This window comes from Prionailurus viverrinus, chromosome D3, assembly GCF_022837055.1.
Source record: "Prionailurus viverrinus isolate Anna chromosome D3, UM_Priviv_1.0, whole genome shotgun sequence".
Classification (NCBI taxonomy): domain Eukaryota; kingdom Metazoa; phylum Chordata; class Mammalia; order Carnivora; family Felidae; genus Prionailurus; species Prionailurus viverrinus.
The window spans coordinates 48961424-48982333 of NC_062572.1; the positions used below are offsets into that span (position 1 = coordinate 48961424).

Below are 20910 nucleotides of genomic sequence, written 5' to 3' on the forward strand. Positions count from 1 at the left end.
GGCATTGAGGAGGGCACTTGTTGGGATGAGCACTGGGTGTTGTATGTAAGCAATGAACCATGGGAATCTACCCCAAAAACCAAGAACACACTTCATACACTGTATGTTAGCCAATTTGACAATTTTGATCTTCTTTCATTATTCAAAATCATCTTACATATTTACTAATTTCTATCTCAACACCATTTAAGTCAAAACATAAAATGTTCCTCCTAAATGGAATTTTACCACCGCATACGGTGATTCCACACTCTTTTGGCCTAGTACTCAAAGAACAAATATTATGTACAATTCAAGATTTATGGTTGTATACAAAAACATTCTGACTTCTGAATTCCATATTTGGAACCATATGGAACACATCAGCATAAAAATCCAGAACTGGAAAGAAGTGAAGAAAATGGAGGGATGGTAGTGGCAGCAAGTTCAATGTATGGAGCAATGATCAATGCAAGGTAAGCATAGGACTGGGGACAAAGTGTGGGCATGAGACAGCTGCTTTCATGTTCCATGCCTTGATATTTATGCCAGGGGTCTTAACTCTCTGTACTAGTACACTATAGATGCCAAACAAACACTGAACACAGCAACAATAAATCTGAAAGCAGTCCAAACTTGGCAAAGCAACTCATTCTATTTCAAGAGCATCTTGAATCTTACAGATTTATTTGGTTATGTAAATTTTCTACTCAGTTTTAAAATATTATTGGGGCGCCTGGGTGGCTCAGTCAGTTAAGCGTCTGACTTCCACTCAGGTCATGATCTCAAGGTTTCTGAGTTTGAGCCCCGTGTCAGGCTCTGTGCTGACAGCTGCTTTGGATTCTGTGCCTGCTTCAGATTCTGTGTCTCCCTCTCTCTCTGCCGTCCCCCACTCGCACTCTCTCTCTCTCACTCTCAAAAACAAACATTAAAAAAATGTTTTTAAGTAAAAATGTGGATTGGTTTAACCTTAAAAATGTTGAACAATCTTTAAAAATATATATATATAATATATATGTAAAATATATATATATTTTAAAAATTGTTTTACATATATATGTATATGTATATAATAATACATATACTATTTACCTAAGGGGCACCTAGGTGGCTCAGTCAGTTGAGCGTCTTACTCTTGATTTCAGCACAGGTCATGATTCCAGGGTCATGGGATCAAGCCCTGTACCGGGCTCTGCACTGAGTGTAGAGCCTACTGAAGATTCTGCCTGTCTTCCTCTGCCCATCTCCCCTGCTCACTCTCTTTCTTAAAAAAAAAATATTATATATGTGTGTGTGTGTGTGTGTGTGTGTGTGTGTGTACATAAAATTTACCTAGAAGAAGCTTACTTAATTTTTGCTTTTTTAACTTAGCAGAACTTAGTATCAGCAATTTAAAATTAAAATCTTAAATCCAACCTCTTATGGAAATTTTTATTACATAAAACAAAATAAAACAGAACTGTGGAACATGACTGAGTTCTGAATTACCACCATGTACATTGCCATTTTCTGTACAAGAACCAGGAAGAAAGAATATTGACTTCAAGGCACTTAGACCTTCATATTGAAGGTGATCTTTGAATTGTTAGAAACCTCAAGTCTTTTAGCTCATTTTAATATTTTTAGATCAAACTTGACTTTAAAGCATGCAGGCACAATTGGGTAAACTTATCTATATCTCTATGTATGAGTTACTAGATATGCATGCATATACATCTAAAGATGGGATAGATATTTTTTTGTTACTTTGAAGTACTTAACTATGTTCATTTATTCAACTGATATTTACTGAGACCTCATGACAAACATGTTGGGTATTCAGAGGTGAGAAAAGGGAAGAAGGAAATAAACAAGTACACAAATAATAATTTGAAGCGAAAATCCTAAGGAGGATACTAACTTTGATAAGTTTCGGGGGGGAAGGCCATCTGATAGATGAGAAAGGTGCAGACAGGCTGATCCAGAAGAGTAGCCCAGGTAAATAGGCGGCTCAATGTGAAGCCTCGAAAGCAGACCCCTACTCAGGAGGCCAGGAGGCCAGGCACAGTGTGTGAGGAGGCACCCCAGCAAGGAGAGAGCAGCCAGCTACAGCCAGACTATGTGTGGCCTTATAAGCTGGTGAGAGGCTGGGCTTGTATTTGAGGGAAGTGGGAAGTCTCTGAAGAATTTTAAAAGACTCCATAATTTACATGTCTGCCAGATTCCATCCAGAGCAGCAGGAAGGATGGATTGGAAGCGTGCAGAAGACGTAGAGGACTCCATTAGGAAACGACTGCAGTGTCCGGGCGAGGATGCAGCCCAGACCATGAAGATGGCTTCGGACATAGAAACTCATGGATGAGATACTCGTTAAAGGCACAATCAACAGTACTCATTAACAGATTAGATGTGGGGAATGAGGAGAAGGGGAAAAAATCAGGAATAATTCCCATGTTTCTTGCTTGAATAACTGGGTGTAGGGTGGCTCCTTTACTAAAATGATGGAAGTCTGGAAAACGAAATCAGTTTCAGGAGAGAAAATCAAGCGTTTAGGCTGTATTCATTACACTTCAAATATCTAGAAGAGATACAAATGAAAAAGTCAAGCTGTCAGTAGCACACAGTAATCTGGAACTAAGAAGAGGTGCAAGCTATGAATATAAATTTGGGAATTCTTAGCACAGAGATAGTTACAGCCACATGAATAGATGAGATGCTGTTGAGAGAGTAGACAGTGAAGAAAAAGAGGGCCAACGATGAGCCTCAAAGAATCCCTACACTTTTAGAACAGGCACCGGAGGAAAACCTCCAAAGGCCAAAGTTGGAAGAAAACTAGGAGAGGAAATGCCATAAGTCACAGGAGCATGTCGAGAAAGAGCTGTCTACTGGGCCTCATGCCATAAGGATGAAGACAGAAAGGCTCACTTTGGAATCTGGAGACCACTGACCAAGTTGGTGGGATCACGTACAACTTCTTTGGGAAAGCAGGACTTGACTGGAATAGAATGATGAACAGTAGACAGGACCATGTTCACGACGTCTATGATGGAACTTCAACGATGATGGAACGTTTTGAGTCCAAATGGAGTAAAAAGCACGGATAGTGATCCTAAAATTAACATGCTCAGAAGAAGAGCATACATTTATCCAACACCTTCTAGGTTTCTGTCATTGTACCAGGTGGCTCCTGTATGAAAAAAGCTAGGTGGCCAGCTGTCCTGCCATGTTGCCATGTATGGGAAAAGGCTCTGGGCGAGCCACCAGCCAGACACAGCTCCACAACACCCACCCACAGAGGCATTTGCCTATTGTGGGCTGGGCGCTGTCATGGGTATTAGAAATATGACATTGAGTAAATTCTTGCCCTGAGGAATTCATAGGAAGGGAAACATAAAGAGGTAATTATAAAGCAATGTGACTATTTTTATATATTTAGGATGTATTGTATACACAGAGCATTCAAGGGGAGAAGAGATGTTTGGAGTGGGAAGTCGGGGTCACAGGAAGCCTTCTAGAGTAGTTGATCTCCGAATAGAGGTTAAGGTGGACAGCCTTACAGAAGGTGGAGCACAGTCAGGAGGAAAGAGATTATTTGGGCAGAAGGGATAGGGCAGCCTTAGTGAGACACAGACGCACTGTGTCACCTGTGGGTTAATTAAAGTATTTTCAACTAAGGAATAAGGTGTAAGGTAAGAAAAGGAAGGAAAAATTTAGCAGGGGCCAGAACCTGAAGAATCATTCTATGTCACAATAAAAGGATAGTATACTATCCTATGAGGATAAAGGTATAGAGCACTCAAAATATTTCAAATAGGGAGGGACATGCTATTCAGAATTGTGTTTTAGATAGATTGTTCTGGCAGCTTTGTGGAGACGGATTTGAAAATGATAAGACTAAAGTCCAAGGGAACAATTAGGAGGCTGCTTCAGTAGTTTAGTGAAAGATGATCAGAGATTGAATTATAAATGTGGTAAGGGGATGGAGAGGAAGGGATTGATCTAAGAAATATATCTGAGCTGAAACAGAGATCACTTGATGACCAACTGGATGTGGAGAAAAGGGAGACAAGAAAATCAATGGCTCCACAAGTGAAATAGAAAATATAAGAAAAGAAGCAGGTTCGGAGAAATTATGAGTTCAGTTTTGGTCCCACTGATTTTAAAATGCATGGAAACGTGTGAGTGAATATATCAAGAAGGCAGCTGTGTGTAGGAGTCTGAAAATCACTGGAAAGGGGGTAAGTCCTAGATACCATTTTTAAAATCAGTTTCATTGAGATGTAATTCACATATGAAAATTCACTAATTTTATACCTGGTGAGTATTAATAAATGCATACAGTCATGTAACCACCACCAGAGTCAAGATACAGAATATTTCCATCAGCCCCCGGAAGTTCCCTCCTGCATTTTGGAGACATCATTTGGAGTCATCCATAAAATGTGATAGCTGGAGCCATGGGAGTGGATGAAGCCACATAGAGCGGGTATGCAGAGTAACAGTAGCAATGGGCCTTAATGTATAGGAGCAGACAGGGTACGGAGAAGGGTACAGATCATTCTGTGAAGGGAACCAGGAGAGAAAACAGAGGTTAGATAAAGAGGAAGTGGCCAACAGTGACAAGTAGAACAGTACACAAACTAGGGTAAGTTCTCTTTAAAAAAAAAAAAAGGCACTGCACTGGTCAATTGGATCAATAGAGACCTTAAAGAGGTCAGCTGCAGTAAAGTGATGGAAGCAGACGATCCCTTGCAGTGGGTGGAGGAAGTGAATGACAAGAGAAAATAAGACAGCAATACAGAGAGGATTTTATGAAAAGAATATGGATGAGACTGTAGCTGGAGGAGAGTCCGGTGGATTTATGAGAAGAAAATCCTGAACCTGGAGTTAGAGAGTCAGGTTCTCAGAGCCCCTTGTTTACCACTTACGAGCTGTGTCATCTTAGATCTCAATTTATCTGGGCCTGACTCGCTGTCTGTAAAAGAAGGCAGCTTAATTAGATAACCTCCATGGTCCCTCTGGTTCTGATTCTGTGGCACTGTGCGAGTATCCAGCAACACAGACACAACTGGGGACCCTTCCAAGAGCAATTTCAATGCACTGGTAGGGGTGGTGTGAGTTGAAATGTGAGTAAATAACCCCGTGAAGAGACGTGCCTACAGAGATCCTGGAGAAATGGAAGCAGGAGGACCCATCTTCTAATGTCATCGTGAGAAAACATTTTGAGGTCCAGATGGGGCAGAACCTGACCAGACAGGATCAGTGTCAATGAACTGCAGAAGAAGAACTAACATTTATTCAACACACAGTAAATGTCAGTAACTCTGTGAGGTGTTTCATGTATGGAAAAATCTAGATGGTCAGCATTTCCCCTGTGTCAGGTTGTCTCTACCATTTATGGAATCATTGTAGGTATCGTTGTAGGTTATGCATAAATGTATACCATACTCAATCTTTAAGAGCAAAAGGGAAATGAATAGGTTCCCCCAAATATTTTATTCAAAACAAAGACTCCATAGCAAAATTAGATTGATAATTATAGGATTTTGGCACAAAGAAAACATTTTTCACAAATTCCGAAAGCATTATGCAGAAAAAAACGGGGTTGACATTCAGATCTTTTGTCTTTAATCCTAAATTTCTCCATTACGTGACAGCTACCTGCTATTATTCTTCTTTTAAGTGTCATGTGCCTGTCTTTCATCCATTTCTTAGATCACATGCGTTTATACAATGCTTATCCCTCCCTAGATTATATCTAAATCCCTTTTAAATAGGTAATCTAGTCCCGACCAAAAAAAAACATTCTTTTCAGTCTTGGAAATATTCATTCCAGTGTCTACCAATACCCTTATGTGATCACAAGTCACAGTCCAGAAAAAATTCTAATCTTGCTCTTGACAATATCTGTGTATCCAGGTTTTATTATCTCCCGTGGTCTTCTTTTCTCTTCTGAAGTCTCAATCCTCAGCCAGAAGAAGAGATGAAAATACCACCTATGTCACTAAGTCCTTCATTCCTACCTAGGACATCTAAGTCAATAGACATACATGTCAGACATCTTTTTGTGATAAAATGTATTCCCACATGGCATACCTGTCTTTTGGCAAAGACTTATGTAATAACTTCTCTCTTACCTACATGGTAAAAAATTTACACAACACTCATGCAAAGTCACAGAAGCTTAACTTGACTAACAAAGAATGTGAACAAATTAATTTTTATGACATGACTTTTTCTTGCTGATGCATTATTTGGGGACTTTTTTTCGTAAAATTCCACGTATGAAAGATAATTTTCTATGTCAAGGCCAAATAATATGGCCTACTGTACATTTTTAATTATAGAGGATATCAGAAAGGAAGGGAGCACATGAAACTTTATGACTTTAATAGTATAATGCAGAAAAAATAATAACAATGGATGAAAATGTCAAACAAATTAGTGAACTTTTGAAGCACAAAGGAAATATATATAAATGAATCCTTATATCTGATTGATTAAGGACATTGCTACAAGGTCTCATAAGCCCGGCTTAATAAGGAGGTACCCTTCTAAAAGAGTCACTTTTAACTAGAGGTATCTCAGTGCTTAAAAAACACTATTGTAAGAATTACAAGTAAGAAGTACTTTTCAAATATTTTATACATTATTCTATGTAAGTGCAGGATGTAGTTCAACTTTATCATTAAGATTTTAGGTATAATTAAATACTTGACCATCCCTTAATGATAAATTCTCTAAGCAAATAACTCTAACCAAATTAACGTGTAAAGACTATTTATATGTCCTCCCTCATTAAAAAAATTTTCACCTCAAATGGTATTATAATACACAGCAATTTAGGAATATCAGAAAACATAAGCCAGGAACAGATGAGAAGGAACAGGCACATTCCTTTCCACAATCTACTAGAAACAAGAGCCCCATTTTGCTTGATTTTTAACGAACACACCACCACAATCACTCGCACGCACACACACACACACACACACACACAAATACAGTCATTTTAAATCAATTTTATGCACCATTTAAATCGAACATGAATATACAAACTCCTCTATATGTGCTAAGCATAGCAAAATTAAAAAGGGGGGAGAGGAATAATTTTCTACATAAACGGATTTCTAAAATTCTCATTCATAAGCATTTTAAAAATAAGACCTTTTCGGGACAAGTGGATAAATTTGAATATGGACTTCTTATAGATGATATTATAGATCCACTAGATTTCTTTAACCGATTTAGTTAATTGCCTTAATTAATAATGTTGTGGTTAAATAGGAAGGTGTCCTTATTCTTAGAAAAATAATGATGTCTGAAACTCACTTTCATGTGGTTCAGGTGAATAAAAAGGTTGCAGAGAGAGAGAGAGAGAGAGAGAATAATGTGACAAAATGTTCATATCCGGTATATCTGTGATACGGATACACAAACACACATGCTTTCACTGTCTTATTCCTTTAGCTTTTCTGTAGGCTTAGACATCTCATGAAATAAAAAGTTGGAAAAAACAATTCATTTCATATGATCCTAACTACCAAGAGAAACTATTTGATCCAACACGTGAGCCAGGAGCCATTATCAAAGCTATGTTCTTGCAGCTGTCCTCATCAGTTGGAAAGGACTTCATTTATTTAAATGAGAGAGAGGTGCAGATTTCCTTGGAAGGAAAGAAAGGGAAGCAGCTTCAAAGTTTGGGAGCTTGCCTGTCACGCAGATGCCACATTTCAGGAGGATGGGCTCTGTGTCAGTCTTCCCGGCTCTCCCCTACCAGCTGACTGATGGCTATCTGCAGGGACACGCAGGGGGGCCTCCAAGAGGGTGTGAGTGCAGAGACAAGATAAGGAAAATGCAGTGACCCCAAACTGAAGGGAAATGGATCTCCCTGGGGTCTGCATTTGGATGGATCTCCAGATAGGGGCAGGTAGGGAGGTGGAAAAGAACTCTTGGAAACCAGGTGATAAAGCATAAAGAAATTATAATAAAATGAACCATCCTCTGCTCAGCTTCAAGGACTGATGACTTCTAAAACTATTTCATTGTAAATGAACTTATTTTTCATACTCGTTATGGCAAAGAAGGCATGAAACCACTCTTAAACTAAGAAAAAAAAATCCACTTTAATTGTGAAACCCAAAACCAGACAGTGAAGACTCGGGGATATTTAAGGGGATGCCTTTTAAAGGAACGTTGGGCACGTGACGCTTAATAAATGTAGCGGCTTTTACAAAACCCTGTTGTGAGAAAATATTTTGCTCACTACCCAGAAGACAAAGAGAAACAGTGAGTGTTGACAACATGGTATTATAAAGCCGCCCCTACCCAATTTGTTATCCACAAATATATATATTCTTTTTAATTTACTCTAAGCCAGCATGTTGGCCCATTGCATCTTACTTTTATGTCATTATCTATCTGCCATACACACAAGTCATAGCTGGGGATTTCAACTCGCGGTAAAGCTATGCTGAGATTCCAGATCTCAGTGGTGCTGGCAAGAGTGCTGATCTCTTCAGTCATAGAGAAGACAATATCCTAGGGAGACTGGAATTAGTCCTATTTTGCACCATTCAAGCCAAAATGCTGCTTATCAAGAAGCAAGTAATTGCTGGCTAATGGCTATGGGGGGAAAACACCACTGCATTTCAATCTACGCATCTCTCGGCACATGACAATAAATAAGGCTGCAGAAAGGGTAAACATGAAGTGGCAACAGTTTCTTGAGGAGGTTAAATAGCAAACATTAAAAAGGCAAGTTACCTCATCCGACTGGGAGGGACTGATTCTGGGCATTGGCGATACTTGGGGAGTTTTCAACTGCGTGCTGTTGCTATCTGGCACGAGCTCTCGGTGGACCGTTTGGATGTGGTTCTGGAGTTCACTTTCAGATTCAAACTTAACGTTGCAGCTAGAACAGCGCGTCTTCAGTCCCCCCGCCTTGCCTTTACCCTCAATGGCACTCAGATTCTCATTCTGGCCCAAGCCTGGTCTACTCGTGCCGGGAGGGATGTTGATGCCTGGGCTGCCGCTCTTACTGAGACTGACACAGCCAGCGCACAGACCATATGGCAGGCCATTGATGTCAAGCTTCACCAGATCTTGCTTGGAACGGAACTCTTTGAGGCAAGACGCACACTTGTACAGTTTGGGGACATGCTGGCCACGCCCCGTGGTCTGGACTGCAGACCCATTCCCTGTCTTTTGCATGTGGAATGTCCCGTGGATTTTGAGTTCTAAGGTGGACGTCACTGTCTGCATGCAGACCACGCAGCGAAATCCCGTCAGGGAATTGCGCAAGTCAGGGTGCATTTGGCAATGCTCCAAAAACTCCTCTTCGCTCTGGAGAGGCATCTTGCAAATCCGGCAGTTTCCAGTATCAAGACTCTTACTGTGCGTGACTTTGTGTTCGGTAAGAGTTAAAAGGGAGGGAAACCGCTCCCCGCAAATAGGGCACATGTAGTGTTTCACAGGGCCTAAGTGGGTCTGCATATGTTCACGGAGGCCATTCTCAGAGAAGAAGGTTCGAGAGCACACGTTACACTTGTAATTCCCTTTAATGAGCTCGGCTTTCTTCTTCACGATGGCACTCTCTCCGGGTCTGATGTTGTGGTCTCGGAGCTGGTGGTTCTGCAGCAGGGTCTCCATGGTGTAGGCTGCCCCGCAGATGTCGCACCCGTACATGGGCTCCGAGGTGTCCACATCTTCTTCGCTCCCATCGTGACTGTTATGGGACTCCTGGCTGTTGGTCAGCAAGGTCTGCAGCTCCACCTCCTCCTTCTGCACTTGCTCGGAAGCCCCGTTCGTTCCACAGTTGGGAGTCTTGGTTTCAAACACGCAATGCTTCTCCCTCAAGTGCTTCTCCAGCAAAATGATCGCGTGGAAGGCTTTGCTGCAGAATTTGCAATTGTACTTCTTACTGTGAGTGGTGATATGACACTGCAGCTCCACCTCGGTGCCAAAAGACTCACCACAGAAGATGCACTTGTGCACTTTCCCTTGATTTTCCAGGTGGTTGTGTTTCACGTGGAGTTGTAGGTCAGTCTCATTGCGGAAGTCCCAGTTGCACGATGTGCACCTGTAGACTTTCTTTTCATTGCTGTGCTTTACAGCCAAGTGGAGCTGAATGGAGACTTTTGAGTCGAACACTTCCTGGCAGAGGGTGCACCGGAAGAAGACAAAGGTGTGCATGTCCAGCAGGTGTTTCTGAAGGTCGTCCACTGATGTGAACTGCTTATCGCAACTCTCGCAGATGTAGTATGTTGAGGTGATCATAAAATGGATGGTAACATGCTTCAGCAAGGATTCTTGGTTGGGGAATTCCTTGTTGCACTGAGGGCAGGTCAATTTCGGAAGCACTGTGTCGAGATGAGTTTTTAGGTGAGTCTGAAAGCTGTCTAGGGACGTGTACTTAGCACCACACTGATTACAGATATATTCTCCAGCCGGACGTGCAGGCGCACCTCCCACTGCCTGCATCATCTTAAGAGACGTCTGCTCTATGGCCACGGGAGATAAGGGGCTCAAGGCCCTGGATTTCTTCCCATTGTGAATATAATTCAGGGCCAAGGGAATGTTTTTATGATTCTCTTTGATATGCTTGTTCAGTTTAAGAACGCTGTTGAATATCGGCGAATTTGTACAATAGGAACAAGAATAGACTTCGACTACTGGTTCTTTCGGAGTCCCAAGCACCGGCGACCCGAATCGGGAGCCGCTGAGGTCGCAATGGACCTGCCTTATATGCTCTTCAAGGGAAGAGTCAGTGAGAAACCCCATGTAGCAGTGGGGACAAAAGAATGCATTGCTATCCTTAGCTGCAGGGTTTGCAAATCCGTGAGAACATCGGATGTGTTCCTGAAGAGTGTTGAGGTCGTTGACAACTTCGGAGCAGAAGTTGCACTGGTAGACTATGGCAGGCATGGCAGAGACGATCAGACCTGGGTCCTGAGCTTCATGCACTTGCTTAAGATGTTCATTTAGGTTATAGAGTGAGGGCAACACCTCCAAGCAATACTGACAAATATGGGCCTGTTCTGGCTTGTCTAAATGCATAGTTTTCAGGTGAATCTGCAGGACTGCCAGGCTCGAAAATAGCTGCTTGTTGCAGTAAATACAGCTGTAGGTAACTTTCGCTTGTTTACTCGAGGGAACAGTCATGTCAGGGGTTTGCTGGGCAGCCCGCTTCCTCCCTCGACTCTTTGGGATCGGCGGGGCGGCTTCCACCATGGTTGAACTGTCCACGGAGAGGTTGGAATCTGGAGTCGTGCTGGACACCGAAGTGTAGCCCACGGTGACCAGGGAAGGGCTGTTGCTGTGGTTGCACGACTCGGGTTGCTGGTGACTGTCCATGTGGCTGTACAGTTCCTCAACCGTGTGGAAACTCTCAGAGCAGATGCTGCAAGAGTTCTTCTTCTCCCCGCCATGCACCTGCTCCATGTGGTTCATGAGGGACGTCTCCTCCACAAACAGCTCGTGGCAGTAGATGCACTGGAGGGCCGCTCGGTCCTCGTTTGGGGAGCACTCGGGGTGGCACTCCGCGATGTGCTTCTGCAGGTCTTCTGGGAAGTCAAAGCCTTCCTCGCACTGACTGCACTTCTGAGTGTCCTTCATCTTCCAGTCCTCCATCCTGGAGCCAGACTGGGACCCGTCCTTGTTTCTCTCGTGTACCTGCATGTGTCCGTGTAAGGAGCTAGAGGACAGGAACCCACGGCGACAAATGGCACATTTATATGGCTTGTTGGACGTGTGAGTCTTTAAGTGGATCTTCAAGTGATCACTTCGGGAGAATGCAGCATCACACTCGCTGCAGTGGTACTTCTTGTCCCCCGTGTGGAGTTTGATATGGCGGTCTCGGCTCCGCTTATGTTTGAACAGCCTACTGCAATAGGTGCATTTGAAAGGCAGCTTGTCACTGTGGCTCTGCTCATGGTGTTTTAGGTAGCTGAGGCGGCTAAAGGACTTGTCACAGAATTGGCATGGGTACGGGAGTCCGGGGCCGCCTTCTTCCTCTCCAAAGTCGCAACCTTCTCCATGGCTGGGGGAAGTCTGGTCCTTGCTGGAAGGCGAGGAAGCTGGCCAAGAGCACGTGGGATCATCTTCAACATCCACTCCATCTGCAACGAGAAGCGATGGAACGTTTTATCTTATGGGCTGAGCACTCGAGAATGGGTTTACAGTACCATTGCAACAGGGACATACAGTCGGACTATCTAGAACCTGGCGGGGGTGGGGGTGGGGGTGGGGGGAATGGAGGACAGAATATTTGAGTGGAACACTTCCAAATCTGAACCCAAAGCTTTTATCCTACATTTACTTTTTACCGGGTTGTAAAATATAAGAAGATATTAAATAGCTCTATGTCTAAATTACCCCTTTTATTACTTGTTATCATTTTTCCTTAGGAGCAAGGTATATATTACGCATCGACAATTTTATTAAAACGCAGATTTTAATATATTTAATGTTTCTTCTGTATTCATTCTAAAATGATTTGCATATTATGTGAGCATCTGAAGAACGAAATGAAAAGGGGAAATATTACAGGAATGATTTAAAATTAATGCAGTCAACCCAGATGTCTAATATTTAATAAAAAATTCCCTCTGCATTTTGCTTGTTTTTATATAAAAAAGGCAATTCTGAAGACCAAAATCTTTTTATGGGGTTCTTATTGATACAGACCTTATTGCTTTCAGCAAAAAAATATTAAAAAGTAAGCACATGAAGGAAGACAGAAAACACAATAATAATTACATCTTGTGTAATGAAAGACAACCAGGATTTCTTCAATAACTGAAAAATTCGAACACATAGGCCAGAAAATGGATTATTAAGTGTTAGGAGGGCACTGCTAGATATTACATGTAGCTGGGATCAGCCAGGATCAAGAAAAAATGAGAGTTTCACAAGGGCCAGATTGTAATACTGTATTTTGCTTGGAAAGTTCAAGAGGTGGCCCACCATTTCTTCCTTTTGCAAAAGCTTCAGCAGCATGAACTTCCTTAGCCAAACAGGACCTGCACTTTGAGGTGAGCAGAGACAAAGCGACTTGTGAAAAACTGGAAACAGGAAAAGTGATAAATGATTATGGTAAATGCTGAAAGATTTATGAGTAACAAAGAGAAGACAAACAAGACTGAAAGCCAGATATAACCTTAGCAAGTTATCCATAAAGTAACTCTACCTCCTATGAGGTGTTTTTTAACTCGGCGCTTGGCAAATGTGTGCTGATCTTTCTGTTGTTTTCTTAACATCCAAGTGGAAAATAAGACCTCCTCAAATAAGTTGTAAAACCCCTTTTTTTTGGCTTTTCAAAACAATCTATCATTCAAGATGAGAAGAAACTGTAAAAGCTTTTCACTCTCCAAAAGAGCAAGGTTGTTCATAAATGCAGACAAAGACCGTCGAGGGGAGCCAGTGGGGACAGTGATTCTATCAGGATAACAAGGTCCAGTTAGAATGCTATTACGATATTCGACTAAACTTCAATTTGAATATGATCAAATAAGTTTTTAAATTCTTCAAAGCTGAAGTTCACTAGCAAGCTATATTATTAACATAAAAGTAGAAACTGGCAAGCATTATGTAAACAAATTCCACGTCTGCTTTCTTTAAGGTAACAAGATTTTACTAGATTATCAACCTCTTGCTTATCCACAGGAAACAGATGAGGATCATTCCTTTCCTGCATCTAGAAACTGATGACAACACCATCTCACTATCAATGCCAGATGGCAACCATGTAACTCTGAGAAAACAACCAAACACCATTCCTGGATCCCTGCCCACTGCAACAAAGCCTCACAACACAAGTTGAAAACCGCAAGATTTTGCATCCTCATTTATAGGAGTCTATAACCCAACATGTTTACAGCGCAAGAAAGGCCCTGGTAATTCTGGGTATGATTTAAATGTAAAGTGGATACATAGAAAGAACACAGGCAGACAACTCAACTCACCATCGAACAGACAGAAAAATGATTTTAGAAAATTCAAAACAAACTCAATGGTGATTCTAAGTATCCTTTTAAAAAACAAACTGTAAGTCACTTATAGACAAGTGTCCCTAAAACAAACCAAAGTTGTAAAATATTTCCCTTAATTGAAAACAATTGCTATTTATTACATTTGCTCAGCAGTCTAGGTAAAAACCTGCTATATTTCACATTTACTCTTAGGCTTATGTCCTGTTGTTTCACTGAAAAATATTTTCAAACACATCATCTCATTTGTACAGTTGGGAAAACAGTGAATCAGAATTTGTCATGAATCTAGACTTGAGGAAAATAACTATTGACCCTGAAAATTTAGCAAGTGAACTTATTATTAAATTGCAGACTGTGTCCAGGCATGATATATTATTATACAAATGTACAAAGAATTACAGAGCAATAGACCATTATAAATAGTGTGCAATCCCTGACACCACTCTTAAATCAGGTTCTTGTCTGTGGGCCATGCCTGACTATACCTATTACATAACTGTTCTCTTAAGCTTGTAAATTTCAACATGTCAAGTGAGCCGAGGGTTAGGATCAAGTTTTTACTCAATCGGGTTTCAAGAGAGCTGGAAACCTTCTCTTCTCTCTCTGGTCCCTATTATTCGGTCTTGAGGGAAAAGAAAGTGAAAATCTGAGATGATGTGTCTTTGTAACTGAAGTACATGGAAAGAGTGTACAGGATTCATAAGGCTCAGGCTGGGGGATGGAACAGAGAAAAAAGTTTGAGCAGGGAATGCTGCTTGTAGAAAAATAAATAAAGGTTTCACAAAAGGCTGATTTCTATTTTAAAATCTAAAGTGTAAAAAACTCATTTGCTGACATACTATAAACGGATGTGTGCTCCCAGGGACACACAAGGAACTCAATGACAAAACTCCCATGGGAGTTGGTCCATGCTCTAAGGAGATCAGTGTCCGAAGACTTGTGCAGTGGCCCCGGTGTTTGCCAACATTCTCTGAGGTCTACCTACGTCTTTGAGAGCTACCCGTTCCCACTAACTTTGGCCTTTGAGCAGTCACAACACAAACTATGTTGAGGTGGCTCGTGTAGATGTCAACTACTTCAAGTTCTTTTTTCCCAGGGAAGAAACTGCAGAGGACTCTTTCAATGCCGGTTCCTGAATCAACTCGAACTTTTTTCCCCCTTCGGCACTAAGTGCTACTTACAGGAATGTCTCTCTGTGTTATGGCAGGTTTTCTGCATTTCAGTGTGAAGTACTTAACATGTCCGTGCTAAATTTTAAGTTTTGGAATCAGTCACTTTACACTCTGAGGTGACTATCGGAGAACTGTAGCTCTTACCTGCGGCAGGGGTGGGGGAAAAGAAAAAAAAAAAAAACTTTGCTGGAAACCAGTTCCGTGGCCTAAAAGTCTATTTAAAGATGCAAATGTGTGTGCATAGTTAGTGCAGATGTTTTTCTACAGCAACTGTACTTGCTGAGTTTCACCATTTCCATAAAGCACATTAAAACAAGTGTGTGAACACTCCGAGATGAAAGTCTCAAACACTCCTGAGACTTTCAGTGGAAAGTAGAGCCGCCTGACTTTTCTCCAAGCAGACAGGAATGCCCATGATTCAGCAGCCTGAGTAAATAAAAGAGGTCCTTATTTCCTAATTTTGCTGGCTGGCCACACTGCGGCAGCCTCTGTGCTCCTGCCAAAGGGGATGCAGAATTGGAACTACACCCAGCCGCTGAAGGCCTGTCTTTGTTAGCCAGCCAGGCTTTCCCGACCATCTTCTGGCAACAAAACTGCCATATCCTGCAAGGAAGACCTCCATCTCGGGCTTGATGGTTCTCCAGTCTGCCCAAAAGGACGAAACAACAGATTTCGCCGGGTCTGTGTCGGAGGAGGACAGCTGGAAACTCAGTTAGCAGCAGAGCAACACCTGTTCGGTCATATTTATGGGGGGAAAGTGCTCACTAACAGAAAAGTGAAGTCATCCTAGAAGAAGGTATTCCACAGAAAAAAGGCACCGGAGCACAAAGTTCCTTTGTGATCCAAGCCACCGGCCCCTTGTGTGCCAACCTGGAGAGGAGAGAGCAAAGACTGGATGTGATTTTATCCTGGCTGCTGGGGAGGAACAGGCAAGCGCACCCGAGAAGTGCCGACTGGTCACCAATCAGGGACCCGACAGTCTCAGTTTACAGCCTGCCAGCTGAGAAAGGCCGAGGGTCCTGGCCACTCCTTGCTTTCAAGTTTAACTGGAGTAGCCAATTAAAAAAAAAAAGATCAAAGAAGGAGGAAGAGAGGATGGGCAGAAAGGTTTGGGGTGATGCCAAAGCTGATCTTGAACCATTAAGCATGTCCTAGTGTAAGATACATGCCTTTTGAGGGCAGGGACTGAGCCTTTCAGAACGTTGACTCTGTAACAACATGGACAATCCAAAATTATTAAGGAGAGAATAAAATAACAAGGTGGAGTGAATCACTGTCAATGGTAAAGAAATTATCCGGAGCTCTGAAGTTCTGGAAACTTCTGATACTTTTAGTTCTTCTTAGGGCTGGGCCCTCGAGAAACTGGCTTACTGATATCCTTTGGCTACCTGAGCTCGTTCATCGTAACGGCAGAGTACTCTCTAAATTGCCCTTCAGGGACTCAGTATCATGTGTGTTCAAGTGCCACACAGCAAGGCTCCTTAACAGGGACAGGATTTACATCAATGGTAACTTTTCCAGGGAAGAAAAGCACACATAGTGACAGGTCTGGTGTAATGACAGCAGTGCAATGACTCAGAATGTGAACGGAAAGTCAAGAGTCTGGAGTTTTATTTCTAGCTTCATAACTGACTTAGAGAGTGACCCGGCCAAGTCGTTTAATCTGTCCCTACCTAGGTACTTCACCTGCAATATGAAGATAATAATTCTTGCTCCTTACCCTCTGGGGTGTTACAGAGATTAGTGAATGTTTCTGGGGCACCTACCGTCCCTAGAAGAAAAGCTGCATATGTAAACAAAAAGATTTATATGTGGTGTGTGCATTTATGCTTCTGAATATAAAATTCTATGTATATAGTATAAACAGATTTTAACATTTTCTTTCCTTTAATGAAACCACTGGAATATTTAAGGATTGGCCCGATGGAAATCTACAGTGCCTTAAGCATTGTACATTCAGCCATCAAGAAAATACAACATAAATAGTTGGTGGTATCTAAAAATTAATGGACCATAAGTCCATGCTGACTTTGTTCCAAGTAAGTTATCATACGGAAGATATAATCTTGGGTCTTTACAGACAGATAACCTTGGAACAAGTATTGTGCTATGTAATTGTGAAGCCAAGAATGTAATTTTCAGAGTACCTCTCTTCATAGAACACTGGCAATACAGTCATTGCATTATTGAACATCAAAATAAGTTCATTTCAAAGATGATTTTTTAAGCATAGAACAATAGGTTAAAACACAAGACCAAAGCAAATTTCCACATTATCTCCTCCATCGGCTTAAAATGATTATGTCTGTCAGCACAGACACTATAGGAGCAGTTCTGAACTTTCACATTAAGAAGAGTTCACCGTCCTTTTTTCATTCATTAGTTGCCTGAGCCACCTTACGATAAACTGAGAATCCCAAGGAGAATATATAGTTGGCGCACAAAGACTAAGAGAAGTTAGGCACCACTCAAAGAGAACAGTATCTTGACACGTGTGTTTAACAGACACAGGTAGCATAGATATTCCTCATGTTAACCTGGTGCTATCACAGTAACAATTTTACACCACCATATGTAAAAGCATCTAACCAAATTACACAATACATTTTTAAAGCAATGGTTTCGATGGCTAAAGATATGGTCATTCTAAATAAACCATTACACACGATTACACAATTGCTTCCTTTCATTCTCAATAGAAATATCAACAGTTTTAGAAAAGCTGCAATTTTAATGATAGAACTTTCGTACTTTCTGCAAAAATCAACAGCCCCGCATTAAATTCACTTCGTTGTCATAAAACTTATTTAACTACTTGAAAATGAATACTCTTTACTGGGTGTTCAAAAGAGAAATGTAAACTTTAAAATTATTTATAATTCACAGATGCTTTTAAATTCTGTAACATTCCAAATTGTTCTAGAAGGACCAATTAAATGCATTAACAGTTAGGTTATGAGGGAAAAGAGTGGTCACCCATTAATGATAGCAGCTGTGGGGAGCAGGAACTGGTGGTGCACAGTTTTCACCACAGTATTAAGATGAATTCCAGCTACCAGAGCTCACTTTCAATGAAAAAAGAGGCTCACTTTCCCCAACAATCCTTTAGCGCTTCTTCAGATGAGCCAACATAAGAGATAAGAAGTTGTTATCACCCCTCCTTTGCCCTCGGTGGGTCTTTATATCCACGCTGTCTCTTTCGCCAGACACATTTCTATTTCGTGTGCAGAGAGAAGTACAAATGTTTTGCTTACTGTTGCTTAAAGTTCACTTGAACAGACGGAGCTCAATGAATTCCATCTTCCGCAGCCAAATTAAACAGAAAACAGTGCATTCTTAAGCAGTTCACACTTAACTCCACCTCTCAAATCAGAGGAAAAAGCTGACGCGAAACCAGTTAAAGAACAGTCATCTCCCTCACGGAAATCGAGACCTGTTTCTGAAGCCAGACAGAAGGAAAGTGGTTTCCATTTACGTGGGGGGGTGAGAACTGCTTTACTTTTTCTATCCTTTGGCTTACTTAAAAACATATATAACTAATGATAAGCATCAACCTCTTGGCGTTCAATAATTGGCAATCATGTATCACACGTCTGTTGATGGTGCTGCGATGGAAGCATTCTATATTATTCAACATGCTTCTCTTTCCCTTAATAATGATAGACATCATCACAGTGAATTTTCCCAAGTCGGCTCTCTTTTTATCTCTACTATTTTGAGTCAGAAGGCCAGTTTTAGTGACTTTCTTGTCTAGTATTTATACATGACCTCACACCACAAAGAATTTGAAGCAGTTCTTCATGGCTTATTTTGTTCATTCATTTATTTAACCAGCATTTATTAAGCACCTACTATGTGTTTGGGTCTGATACTTGCTTGTGCACTCTAGGAATTACTTATTTTTTTTAAGTTTTGGCTTCCTTATCTATAATATCGGAAAAATGCCAGCCTGCATCATAGTTAATATCATAAGAAGCAAACATGACATTGGATAAAAGAGCTTTCTAAATTTTTACAATATAAAAATGTACTAAATTGTTACCACTACTATGAAAGTCAAAGTCACCTTTAGGTTATAACTGGTAAGTGTGGTAATAATACAAAGGAAAACAAATTAACTATCATTTAGTTGTTGCCTTTTTCATAGTGAAATTCTAATACTTTTAAAGGACTTAACAGGCATTATTTGTTTAAAAATAGAAAATAAGGGGCACCTGAGTGGCTCAGTCGGTTGAGCATCCAACTCCGGCCCAATCATGATCTCACAGTTTGTGAGTTTGAGCCCCATGTCAGGCTCTGCGCTGACAGCTCAGAACCTGGAGCCTGCTTCAGATCCTGTGTGTCTCTCTCTCTCTTTGCCCCTCCCCTGCTCACACTAAGTCTCTCTCTCTCTCTCTCTCTCTCAGAAATAAACATTAAAAAAAAATTGAATAGAAAATAAATAAAAATGGGGCGCCTGGGTGGCTTAGTCAGTTAAGCGGCCGACTTCAGCTCAGGTCATGATCTCACAGTTCGTGGGTTCGAGCCCCACATTGGGTTCTGTGCTGACAGCTTGGAGCCTGGAGCCTGCTTCTGATTCTGTGTCTCCCTCTCTCTCTCTGCCCCTCCCCTGCTCACACTGTCTCTCTCTCTCAAAAATAAATGAAAAAAAAATTTTTTTAAGAAAATAAATAAAAATACCCCCCAAAAATCTTCCAAATGCTGTTAGAGTTATCTTGAAGGTCAATGTGCAGTGGCTTTTCCTTAATAGCTGCACACGCTGGGAAGTTGTGATTAACTCATTACCAAAGTAAAACCCCCATAATGGAATGGTCTGCATTCAAAATCTTGAAGCCACATTACATAGTTCTGACACCAGCCCTTTATCTCACACTATTTTAATTGTTTAGAAATTTCTTGAGGAATTTTATTTTGCTTCAAAATCCTTTGCACTAGGGGTGCCTGGGTGCCTCAGTCAGCTAAGCATCTGACTTCCCCTCAGGTCATGATCTCATTCATGGTTCATGAGTTCGAGCCCCGCGTCAGGCTCTGTGCTGACAGCTCAGAGCCTGGAGCCTATTTCAGATTCTGTGTCTCCCTCTCTCTCTGTGCCTACCCCACTCACACTGTCTCTCTATCTCTCTCAAAAAATAAACATTTAAAACAATTAAAAAAATCCTTTGCACTAGTGTGAAATATACCGATTATACTTTACAAAAAAACAAAAAACTCCACACCTTCTGAAATTCTCAGCAAATTTCTCAGTGCTACCAAGTTAATCATTAGCAATTTTACATTAGCCTCTTCACTGGGGGAGTATAAGGCAAAGGGAATTCTTCCACTAAGAAAACTAAGTTTGAAAATACTTTTATTAGTCAATGATGGACCTCAGAAAGTTCATTCCACTGTGTTAGTGGTTTCTTGAAGAACTGCCATAACCCACTAGAATTTTCAAACAAAGCAATCAGATTCTCTTTCAAAAAGGAATCTGGTCCCTCAGAATGTTTTCTCATATTAAAGTCTACTTTTACTGAACATTTTTCCAACATGTAGGCATTGGTCCAAGGGTGGTAAACTTCTGGTCACAAGGAATTATAACAGTCTTGAAATGATGTTCACTCGGGCTGAATTTCACCTGTATTATATCCATAGCAGCCGTAAAGCTGATAGGAATTTCTGGCTGTTTAAAAAGGCCACACTATATACTTCACTGCAGATAAAGCCACTGGAGAATACAAAAGTGTTGAAAGGCTAAAATTTAATTAATGACCAATTAGCACCCCCTGTGGGTTCATTGTGCAGTAAAGTGA

At 41.2% G+C, this 20910-nt stretch overlaps 1 protein-coding gene across 3 annotated transcripts in view; it reads right to left on the reverse strand.

The window, feature by feature from the left end:
- Positions 1-20910, reverse strand: part of ZNF521 (zinc finger protein 521) — a 280213-nt gene that overhangs the window by 150561 nt on the left and 108742 nt on the right. For all 3 annotated transcript variants that reach the window (XM_047828570.1, XM_047828569.1, XM_047828571.1), the window contains one exon: positions 8725-12077. In XM_047828570.1, coding sequence (XP_047684526.1) covers positions 8725-11637 — 2913 coding nt within the window. In that variant the 5' untranslated portion in view covers positions 11638-12077. The remainder of the gene's footprint in view (positions 1-8724; positions 12078-20910) is intronic.